This window comes from Betta splendens, chromosome 6 (genome assembly GCF_900634795.4).
Source record: "Betta splendens chromosome 6, fBetSpl5.4, whole genome shotgun sequence".
In the NCBI taxonomy this organism is placed as follows: Eukaryota; Metazoa; Chordata; class Actinopteri; order Anabantiformes; family Osphronemidae; genus Betta; species Betta splendens.
In genome coordinates, this window is record NC_040886.2 from 6,732,417 (window position 1) to 6,744,843 (window position 12,427).

General features: G+C 40.4%; 1 protein-coding gene across 1 annotated transcript in view; it reads right to left on the reverse strand.

Annotated features, from left to right (window-relative positions):
• Nucleotides 1–12,427, reverse strand: part of ptprja (protein tyrosine phosphatase receptor type Ja) — a 35,010-nt gene that overhangs the window by 20,079 nt on the left and 2,504 nt on the right. Inside the window, exons 2-10 of the mRNA XM_055509827.1 lie at nucleotides 6,357–6,378; nucleotides 5,985–6,176; nucleotides 5,501–5,761; nucleotides 4,856–5,116; nucleotides 4,038–4,298; nucleotides 2,904–3,164; nucleotides 2,304–2,561; nucleotides 1,562–1,822; nucleotides 964–1,221 (exon numbers count right to left, since the gene is read on the reverse strand). Of these exons, the coding sequence (XP_055365802.1) occupies nucleotides 964–1,221; nucleotides 1,562–1,822; nucleotides 2,304–2,561; nucleotides 2,904–3,164; nucleotides 4,038–4,298; nucleotides 4,856–5,116; nucleotides 5,501–5,761; nucleotides 5,985–6,176; nucleotides 6,357–6,378 (2,035 nt within the window). The remainder of the gene's footprint in view (nucleotides 1–963; nucleotides 1,222–1,561; nucleotides 1,823–2,303; nucleotides 2,562–2,903; nucleotides 3,165–4,037; nucleotides 4,299–4,855; nucleotides 5,117–5,500; nucleotides 5,762–5,984; nucleotides 6,177–6,356; nucleotides 6,379–12,427) is intronic.

The following is a 12,427-nucleotide window of genomic DNA, read 5'->3' on the forward strand; positions in this document are numbered from 1 at the left end:
AAGAAAATTAGCATTTGATATAGTGCAACAACTCTTCTCTCATTTCCTATTATAATAATTTATCTTACATGCATCTTATGGTATTACATCGTATTGTAACATATGCATATATAATCCTGTTTTATCATTGTCTTATGATATAATTTTGTGCCAAATCTTATCTTATCTTATCTTATCTTATCTTATCTTATCTTATCTTATCTTATCTTATCTTATCTTATCTTATCTTATCTTATCTTATCTTATCTTATCTTATCTTATCAGGAAGGGATACATGCATTTTAACCCATTGTAACCTTGATGTGAAAATGACCATGAACTAACCAAGTTTTACTAAAAGTGTATTTAAGTCATTTACTGTACACCTCAGAGAAAGATAATTGGTTAAGATGTTGTTATCAATTCCACTGACTTCATCATTATTTCATCCTCTGTGATGAAGGACAAAATTGAAATTACTTGTGAAGTGAGAAACAGCTCCCACATCACTCTGTGTCTGGTTATCTCCTGCTACTGTTATCACAGTAACATTGTACTGAACTCCAGGAGTCCGATTAGGGATCTTGACATATGTCACAGTAACATTTTGACTGTAGGTTGAATTTCCATCAGTCCACAGTACTTTATAGAAAAAGCCGTTTCCCACTGGTTTAGTCCAGTTCAGAAACAAAATGGATGTTGTGACCTCAGTCACATTGAGATCAATCACTACTTCAGGCTCTGTGAGAGCAGGACCAATACAGGACAAAGATGGAAAAGTGAATTGACTTAGCAAAAACTCTTATCTCTATCTTACATTTATCTTATGGTATCGTATTGTATCGTAGCGCAGAAAAATTGAAATCTGAACTACTGAATAACTGGAGTCTAGATTGATGAAGAGCGTAGCTTTGAGGGTTTAACATGACTAAAGTAAAAATTGTAAGCAATGAACTGTTGACAATAAAAGACTATGAGGCTTACTTGTGAATCGCCATAAAATGTATGGGTCCCCTTTTGTCTGACTGTCTCCAGCAACAGCAATGATGTTGATTGTGTAGTTAGTACCAGGACTCAGGTTGGACAACACAGCAGAGGAATTATTCGTGCTGAAGGTGTTTCCCGTTGAACCATTGCTCCACCCAATGCTGTACATGAAGACCTGACCAGGAGGAGGGGTCCAACTCAGACTGATGCTGGTGTAGCTTTGGTTAATAGAAAGATTCACGATTTGACCCGGTTCTAAATGAGAAGAAAGGACAAGAACAGATATGAGAACGAAACACAAACATGGAACAATAACAACATGAAAAGAATCTGACTGTGATTGAAACAAAGTATGTATTCATGCATTTCCCCTGAAGAAGAACTTTAAAGAAAAACAGTGTTTAGAAATGAAAGCAGATGCAAAGCATTTTTTGATTTTATTTCAAATTCTCGAACACAAAACCTGTACTGAAATATTATTGTTTCTCCCTTGGTCTAACAAGACATAACAACACATAACAGACAAAAGAGAATATTGAAAATATGAAATATCTTATAAACACTGCCACCAATAAAATCTTAGTTATCATCTTACTTGTGTATTGGGGAGCATATGCATATTCACTCTGTGTCTGGTTATCTCCTGCTACTGTTATCACAGTAACATTGTACTGAACTCCAGGAGTCAGATTAGAGATCTTGACATACGTCACAGTAACATTTTGACTATTGGTTGAATTTCCATCAGTCCACTGTACGTAATAGAAGAAACTGTTTCCTACTGATTTAGTCCAGTTCAGTAACAAAAAGGATGTTGTGACCTCAGTCACAGTGAGATCAGTCACTACTTCAGGCTCTGTAAGAGCAGGACAACAACAGGACAGGAGGGAAAATGGACAACTTACTGTAACGTTGATGTGATAGTTCACTTTCATCAAATACAACAACATTTTACCAAGTAATATTCAAGGTGCCTTTGAGTCTTCTACTCATTAAAAAAATCAATATTGTGTTAAGATGTTAACGTTTTTTCTACTTTTATTATAACCATTTAAGAAAAAAAAATGTTTTCTTACGTGTTACAAACATGTGTTGTGACCTCAGACACAATGAGATCTGTAACTTAACAACAACTCTTGTCCATCTTACATTTATCTTAGTAGTATTGTAGTAGTATTGTATTGTATCGTATCGCCAAAAAAATTATAATAATCTGAGGTACTAGGTAACTGGAGTCTAGATTGATGAAAAACATCACTTTGAGGCTTTGACATGACAAAATTCCAAATTGTAAGTGTAGCAATGAACTGTTGACAATAAAAGACTATGAGGCTTACTTGTGAATCGCCATAAAATGTATGGGTCCCCTTTTGTCTGACTGTCTCCAGCAACAGCAATGATGTTGATTGTGTAGTTAGTACCAGGACTCAGGTTGGACAACACAGCAGAGGAGTTATTCGTGATGAAGGTGTTTCCCGTTGAACCATTGCTCCACCCAATGCTGTACATGAAGACCTGACCAGGAGGAGGGGTCCAACTCAGACTGATGCTGGTGTAGCTTTGGTTAATAGAAAGATTCACGATTTGACCCGGTTCTAAATGAGAAGAAAGGACAAGAACAGATATGAGAACGAAACACAAACATGGAACAATAACAGCAAGAAATAATCTGACTGTGATTGAAACAAAGTATGTATTCATGCATTTCCCCTGAAGAAGAACTTTAAAGAAAAACAGTGTTTAGAAATGAAAGCAGATGCAAAGCATTTTTAGAACTTATTTCAAATTCGCGAACACAAAAACTGTAAAAAAATATTATTGTTTTCCCCCTTGGTTTAACATATATACTGTATACATACAGTACACATACATTACAACATATAACATATCATATCTTATAAACACTGTCATGAATAAACTTTTAGTTCTTCTCTTACTTGTGTATTGGGGAGCATATGCATATTCACTCTGTGTCTGGTTATCTCCTGCTACTGTTATCACAGTAACATTGTACTGAACTCCAGGAGTCAGATTAGAGATCTTGACATATGTCACAGTAACATTTTGACTATAGGTTGAATTTCCATCAGTCCACTGTACGTAATAGAAGAAACTGTTTCCCACTGGTTTAGTCCAGTTCAGTAACAAAAAGGATGTTGTGACCTCAGTCACAGTCAGATCAGTCACTACTTCAGGCTCTGTGAGAGCAGGACAAATATAGGACAATGAAGAAAATTAGTATTTGATATAGTGCAACAACTCTTCTCTCATTTCCTATTATAATAATTTATCTTACATGCATCTTATGGTATTGCATCGTATTGTAACATATGCTGTGATATATAATCCTGTTTTATGATTGTCTTATGATATAATTTTGTACCTTATCTTATCAGGAATGATAAATGCATTTTAACCCATTGCAACCTTGATGTGAAAATTACCATAAACTAACCAAGTTTTACTAAAAGTGTATTTAAGTCATTTACACCTCAGAGAAAGATAATTGGTTAAGATGATGTAATCAATCGAAGAACAGATATGAGAACGAAACACAAACATGGAAAAAACCAGCATGAAAGGAACTTGACTGAAATTTTCTTTTAAGCATTTTACCTAAAGAAGAACTTTAAAGAAAAACAGTGTGTAGAAATTAAAGCAGATGCAAAGCATTGTTAGAATTTATTTCAAATTCTTTAACACTAAAACTGTACTGAAACATTATTGTTTCCCCCTTGTTATGAAATAAAATAACATAAACCGTCAAACTATTATACAGACTATAACTGTCATTATAAGAACACACAACACACCCAAATACGCAAACTAAACAGACAGGTGTTTGGAAAAACATGACATCACACAAGAACAAAAGTAACACTGACACAAAAGCGCTTCCAGCTGGCTGGAGGATGGTACTGCAACAAATACACCTTAAGTTAACCAGGTAATAATATTTAAAAGGCCTTTAAATCTTTAACCCATCACAAAATCAATAATGTCTAATGATTTAAAAATTCCCGTTATTTCTGCTATAAACACAGGTTAGGAAAAATCTATTCATCTCTTACTTGTATAGTTAGAAACAGCTGCCACATCACTCGGTGTCTGGTTATCTCCAGCTATTGTTATCACTGTAACAGTGTACTGGACTCCAGGAGTCAGCCCTGTTATATTAAATTCACTTTCAGTGATATTAGCATTCAAGCTTAATGTACCATCAGTCCACTGTACTGTATAGAACAAGTGATTTCCATTGGGTTCGATCCAGTTCAGAAACAAAAAGGATGTTGTGATCTCAGTCACAGTGAGATCTGTCACTGCTTCAGGCTCTGTGAGAGCAGGACAAATACAGGACCAGGAAAGAAATAGACAATTTACTGTAATGTTGAGGTGATAGTTGATTTTTATCAAATACAACAGAAGTTAACAAAGTTATATTGAAAGTGCCTTTGAATCGTTAACCCATCACAAAATCAATAATGAGTTATAATGTAAAAATTACTTTTTTTTCATGGATACTAGTTTCATTACATTTACAGCATTACATACTATGAGCTCACAGTAATGTCATAAACCCAGGACCTTCTCACTGAGGCGACAGTGCTACACACTGCACCCCTGTGCCGCCACTGTCATTAGGCAATTACTCTTAATTCACATTTTGATCAATTATTTGTACAGCATTATGCTGTAACATCAAAGCAATATCATGAAATCACAATTTAATATTAAAAAACATGTATCTTGTATCCTCAATGAATGTAATCTATTACTGTGAAGTCACAGTTCAGACCTGTCACCTTGCAAGCAGTATAATACTGTGAAAGTCATACAATTACAGTAGTAGCCAATATTTAAGTGTGCTACAATCTTATTCATCTCTTACTTGTGTAGTTAGAAACAGCTGCCACATCACTCTGTGTCTGGTTATCTCCAGCTATTGTTATCACTGTAACAGTGTACTGGACTCCAGGAGTCAGCCCTGTTATATTAAATTCACTTTCAGTGATATTAGCATTCAAGCTTAATGTACCATCAGCCCACTGTACTGCATAGAACAAGTGATTTCCATTGGGTTCGATCCAGTTCAGAAACAAAAAGGATGTTGTGATCTCAGTCACAGTGAGATCTGTCACTACTTCAGGCTCTGTGTTGAAAAACAGGGAGGTTTTAAAACAATTGATCTGTGCCTCTTTAATTATATCAATATATCCAATAAATTAGTCATGGAGAAGAGAATGCAGAGACTGTTCCCTCAGTAACTTCATGGATCAGGATGGTCTACCAGCCTTATTTTAGTGTCATGACAGAGGAGCAGCAGTTTGACACAGGCCTTTAGACAACACCAATCTTGAGCTGAGGCCTCCCTTTGTGACAGACTCAGCCCAAACCCACAGAAAACCGCAGCGCCCAGGTCAAACCCTTTACCTTCGTGTGAGGGTTCTGTGAGGGTCCAACCTTTATCCTGTTTGTGATTGTTGCAGAGGCCCTTCTCTACCAGCTGATCTGATTCTGAGAAGTTTTTACTTACTTGTGTATTTGAAGACACTGGCATTCTGCCCTTGAGTGACGCCATCATCTGCCACTGCAGTGACGCTTATGGTATATAAGACACCAGGAGTCAGGCTGGAGATGTTCACAGATGTTGTAGTGGTATTTAAAGTCATCATGCCCGTCCCATTAGTCCACTGTACTTTATAGAAAGAGGTGTTTCCCACTGGTTTAGTCCAGTTCAAAACCATGGAGGACGTTGTGACCTCAGTGACAGTGAGATTTGTCACTACTTCCGGCTCTGTGAACAAGACACAAAGTGGTGCTAGAAATTATTAGATTTTAGATTTTCATTACACTTAAATGTGTGTAACACAGTCTTGTCCTCCCGTTTTTACACATCTGCAGTTACTACAGTATGTTCACAGTAGCAGCCATAAAACAACTAACTGGTAAGAAGTCATCGTTTTTTGTTGGCAGGATATGAGCTGAACCATGTTAGTCAGTGAAGGAAAGAGACGTACGTGTTGTCATAGCTTGTTGTGTGATACAGTTTGAACAATTAATGCTGATCTGATACACAGCTCCAGGTGTCAGGTCAATTCCATTGTTCCCGTTCAAACTGTCTATGCTGCAGTTTGTTGGTAATGTCACTGTTGTTGTTGTTGTTAGTAATGGTAATGTTGAAGGTGGAGTTGTCAAGTTGTCACATGTTTCTAAGAAAACAATAATAAGAAGAAACCAATCTTTGCAAAAAGCAGCAAACGTCTTCAGTTCAATGATGGATGATGGAAAATTAATATAAAATGACCTGTATAAAGTAATGAAAAACATATTCATGTATATTATGAAAAGATATGATCAGTGGTGTCATCAAAGAATAGCTAAGTTCTTACCAGTGCCTTGTAGACGCACCTCCTGTGGAGGAAAGGAAAGCAGAGTAAATGACATTGTACCAGCAGAGGGCAGCATCGAGCTTTAAACCGTTATAAAGCCTATATACTGTAGCAGAAACAATACAACATTACGGGCACGAAGGTGTCTTTTCCTTTTTTATTGCTTGTTGAATACAATCATTTAAAAACAGTGTTTCAAAAGTAGAGAAATTTGAGACTCCTGTACAAAGAGAGAAAAAAAACTTCTATAGAGTAAACTAATTTTAATTTGAATAAAGTTGCCGTGTAAAAAGCTGAGCAGGAAGCAGCATGAGCTTCTGACAAGTCTTCATTAACCACTGAGCCTCGGGTGCGGTTTTCCCCTAAAGTCTGCTCCCACATTACTTATTAGCCAACATTTAATCAGGCCCAAGTCACTCAGTGACGTTTTGCATTTCAGTGTGTTTACCACATTGCTAAACATTAAACGCAGTGACATCACTGCTCCCAAATACACCACAAATACTGGCAATCATTAACCCCACTGGGACCCATTACAGGTGACAGGGATTTGAGCGGTAAGAGGTTTATTATTACAATTATTACGTGTTTTATTGACTGTATGCAAACACACAAATGCTAGAATGCACCTGATTTATTGCTGGAAGTGTCCATTGTCTTATGGCAGCACACATATAGTAGTACAGTAATTACTGAGTAATTACAGTACTTTTGCAGTAATTACTGAGTAATTACTGCAAGAGTGTTCAAACAAACAGATTATCGCCTTATATGAAATCATTATGCACATACATCCCCTGCACTAATGAACATGAACAAATCTGATTTTAGATTGGAGTAACTCAGATAAGAGATTAAACCTAACAACTCAACCATCGTCACATCAGGAAAAGTCTCGTTTACGCTAAACGTTGCCCTTCATCCACCCGTCCCTGGAGACCGGCGTCCCCTCCGTGACTCTGAGGATCAGTATCAGTGTACGAGAAGACAACTTGTGAGCAACGACAGAAATGATGAAATCATTTCACAGAATACCAGTTAATACCAGTAACCAGGCCGTACAAAAGCATCCAGATGTTTTTAGAGTTCTGGATGCGGAAGCGTTACTGCTACTGTACCTGTGTGAGAGTACTTTGATAGTGATGTTTGTCTGTGGTGATTATAGCTGACGTTCCCTTTTAAAAGTCAGCCTTGAGCCCACGCTGTTTTATTTAGATGTTTTCTTTCATATTTCCAGTTTCACATTAGCGCATCGCAGGCACAATACAAACAAAACATGGCTAAGCTAATAAAGAATCACAGCCTTTCACCTTCCAGCGAACACGCCCGTGGGACTGGGTCGACCTCATTTGGCAACAATGAACCGAAAACGAGAACCTCTGCAGCTGCTTCCAGTCAGAGCAGCTGACATCTGACAGCGTCACGTTGCAGCATCCACCTGTGACCTGCCACCGCACCAGCCAAACAGACAACCAAAGCAATGTTTGTCACATAATGTGAGGAAGCAACGTTTATGAGGTTCGCCGTGCCCATATGTTAATGGCACGGAAGCGTAGGCAGTACCACTACTACAGTACTACATAAATATACAGTAGTAAAGGCTGGATGTACTAGTATGTTGTGTACTGTATGTGGAGGCCACGTCTTCTTCAGGCTGCGACCGTCTCATGTTCTCAAACAAAAGCTCATGTTGAACTGGCCACTGGGGACGTGGCTTCTCTGAGACACGACTCCCGAATGTTTGAATTCCCCTGGCCTCCTTCCTAGGAATCACTTATTTTCCCCTGACTAAATAAACACAAGCATCACAAGCTGCCTTGGCCATGACTTCCAGCGCAGAAATAGCTCCAGCTCAAAGTCCCATTTGGGAAATGCTGACCTCAAATTACTCAAGATCAAAAAGAAATAAATGGACCTTATTATTCTTAGGAGTCCTTCGCTCCAGCCGTCAGCATCCAGACCCTCCCTGGAGCCAGTTCCGATCTCAGGCTCGTTCCTTGTACTTTCTAGTGAAAACTTGAGCCATGAACAGTAGGAGTTCATTATTCTGCCGGAGGCTTAAGGACGCTGGTTTGTGTATTCGTCCCCGTGAACAGAAATATTTCACGTCGGTTGTGAAGCATACTTGGCTGGGACCCATGACTGTTTTGCCCAGTGTCCTATATCTTTGGTCATGTCTCTGCGAGGAGTAGGAGGAGGAGGAAATGGCTGAACCGACCAGTATATAAACATTACATCAACCCCTAAAGGCAGCACGCCTGCCACTCCGACTCCTGCCTTAACCTCCTGCCTGTGCTGCTCACCTCCTGATAACGCTCCTTTTCCTTCCTTCATAAAGAACACTCAGACCCAAAACACAATCCAACGCAAAAATGTGTGTGTGAAGTCACCCGATCCTCGCGGCTTATCATAATCTGATAACTCGGGACAATGGCGCGAGGCGGTGGGAGAAAGCGCAGCACCTTGTCTGCCCTCCTTGAATTACGCCGTGCCGCCGAGGGGCTGCTGATGCCGCGGTCGACCTGCTGAGCGGAGAAACGGGACTCCTGCACACGCCGCAAAATCCTCTTATCTGACTCAGAGCAAAAAGTGTGCAGGCGTGCGAGAAACAAATGGGAAAACAGTATATACTGCTGTCGACCGGCGCCTCCTTTCCTTTATTGATTCATTGTTTCTTCTGTTTGACATTTTCGACTGTTTTACTGAAGCTTAACGTTATTCCAGCCAATTTATTCTAGTGTTTTAAAAGTGCATGTTTACACATTTACACATTTCTGTATTACACCGTCTAGAGTAATTAGTAAATTTCCTTTCCACTCTGTTATGACTGAATTTACCTGTTGCTATCACATTAATACTCACATACTTATTCCATTTATTCAAGGATTCACACATTCTAATTGCCGTCTGGCATCATACAGTATGTTACTAATTACTCTTATGTAGTTTAATAACACTTATTCCCTTACATGCAGAACATGTTTTAATATTTGACAGCTGACCCTCCTCTGAAAGTCCCCCCTGACTTGGCAGGTTGCTGTCTATTTAAAGTTCATTGCCTCACTTGTTCCTCGTGAGTGACTTAATCATTGTTTCTGTTTTGCTTCCTGACTCTGCCTGCGCCCACCCAGGAGCCCCTGATAACAGGCGTCAGGCTCCACTTCATACTGTACAGCCATTGGCTCATTAATGTTCCGATGTACAGTGAACACAGATTCTGATAGATAACGTCCAGATCTCCATAAAGATGCTGTTGAATGATCATCAACCATTAACAACCATAACATATGGGCACGGCGAACCTTTAGACTTCCTACGAATGTGGCTGCGCCAAAGAGCCTACACTTCCTCCTGGACGTTAAATAACATTTACATGTAGCTCAGGAAGCTTGGGCCTTACTGTATATTGCTGTTGCTCGAGGACGGTTCAACGAGTTACAGTATTATAACACAGTCTGACTCGTTTTTTCCCCCGCCTCTTTGTTTGATCAGCTTAGAAATGACTATCTGGAAAGTAAGTCATGGTGCCAGACATCGTTTCCATTTATCCTCACCTGCATGAGTGAGAATCTTAAAAGACTTAGAAATGGAAAAAACCCAATTCAATACCAGTTTCTGCAATAAAACAGGAAGTGGCACTGGCTCACTGACTCCTTGGCTCATCATCAATAGTGACATGCCTGAGAAGCTATTTTTAGTTTGTGTTCGCGTGTTCCATTAATAAAAAAAGAAATAATAAGTTCACCAGCAACAATTTACTCACAGTGTGTAAAAAGTGGAAACATTTTAAATCGTCAAAGGCGTTGCTGCTTCCTGCGCTGTGGGAACATGAACCTATAAGTGCGTCTGTGTCCAGTATCAGCCTCCCTCGGCACCACAGCTATCGCAGGCCCCATCGGACGCTATGGAAATGAGTAACGTCGCGCCTGCAGCGCCGCGCTCCGCGCCGCTGGCGGCAGATACTCATCTGAGCGCAGTGCGCTCGCCAGCGCGAGCTTCCTCGTCGCGAAACACCGGCCGCGCAACAGGAAGCGGTGCGCGTGAATTTATACATGCCCACACCCGCGGGTGGTGGACACACAGGGCCCTCGCACCGATCACAGAGGTGTGAGCAGCGCGGCGTCTGAGTGGAGCGTGGGGTGTGAGATGTGCCTGTCTGCGAGGAAGCGAAAGCTACCAAAATGTGATGGAGTTTTTTTTTTTTTCTTTTCTTAGTGACTGGGCTCTTTTTTTAATATTCTAATCACTGAATTTAAAATGTTTCCTCATACTGTACTTTATGCAACAGCATAAGAGCAGATGCGGCAGATACAGTACATACGACGATGAGGACCTGATGATGGTCCATTATGAACAGTTACAGGAGAATCAGTCCCTTCTGGAAATTTTCCCTGGAAACTGGAACATAACTGGTAGTGCAGGAAGCATCTAGCCACCACTTATCACGCTGCCACAGATCACCTGCTGCACATCACACCGTATGTAAGTATATGTTTGGGGGCTTAAAGAGGCGGCTCACAGTAACACAGTAACACAGGCCCAGATAAATAACGGTTCTCCAGACCTTTAAAGCCTTGTTTGGCTGTGACGCGCACAGAGGCCTCTGATGTAACGATAGCCGTCTGCTGACAATGAGGCCTTTGAGGCTGAGAGAGGAGCCTGTGTTGCATTTACATGGAACTGGGACTCTTTGTGATTCATCATATGCGGCAGAGCCCCTCGTCACAGCACTGGTCGGAGGCAGCACGTCTGGGGATGTTCATTAGAAACACGGATGCCCTGATACTGTGGGGCTGGAGGGGCTCGGGAGTGGGTGGAGGGTGCAGCATTCCACGAAGGTCGCCTGGATCCGTGGCCCATGCAGCTGGTACCAGTAGCCAGAGGCGGGACACAAGGGGTCTCGCTCTGCAGCGTGCTGTCTGAGGCGTTTGCAAAAGTCATCAGCCGTCCTGAAACGACGTCCGCATGCGTGTGAAGTGTGACAACGCGCCACATTTTCCTGTTCCAAGATGTTTCCGTCCGATAGACGCGTCACTGTCATTGCTACAAGTAGGGAGACGCAGAGAGCATCGCTATCACGCACCACGTTCGGCTAAAAGCTGCGGCTTTGTGCTTTTTCTGGCCTGCGTTTAACAAACCCAGCCTTATCTTTTAAATCTATTTTTAAACCCTTTTGCAATTAATTTGCAGCGTTGTGTGTGACCCACCACTGAATGGGGCACACTATTTTCATAACCAGTCACTGCTGCTGAACTGGAAGCTGCATAAAGTCTAGGATACACGTTAATATTTCAAACTGAAGTGGTCCTCACGGGGCGGAAACAAAGGCATTATTCAGAAGGAGCCCAGACGGAGCAGAGCACAATATTCATCTGTTCATCGTCTGCACGACTTTTAAGGGGTCACAAGTTTCCTGATGAATCAAATGAGTGATTAGGACATAAAACATAAAGAACTAAGTAGTTCTTGAAATTACTCAAGTGTCAGTTTTTTTCTACACTAATAAATAATGTATTAAAGTAAATACATACATTCCCAATGCATGACTCAAGTCTGCATTGTTGAGAATGTCACTGATTATTAAACAGCTGTTTAAAAAGCTGGAAATGTGTATGTGGTATGTACGATTTTGAATCTAATAAAACTTGAAATGCCAGAGAATATGTCAACATGTGATTTAATCCTCAGGTTTGGAACATGTTGATCATCACTGGTACAAATACAGACTAGTGCGTAATTGAATCTAATTGTTCACATTGGTTGTTACCACTCAGACTGTGACGTTAGGGTGGAATTTAAGATTTTAACAATACAGTTTTGATCATACTGTATATGGAAAATGTCAGTCTGAAAGAAAACACTTCAGGGAACCACAGTCATTTCCTCTTTGTCTACCTTAACTTCTTTTGTGCTTTTGTGCTGTGTTCAGGTTATGTCAGCAGAATGGGAAGAATGGAGCTCAAGTAGTTCCCACACCAACGTTTTCACGAGAAGCAGTTCACTTACATTAGAGCTCCTCAGATCTGGATAGTAAGGAAACGGCTGCTGTTAGACGTCTAAGAGAGAAGAGT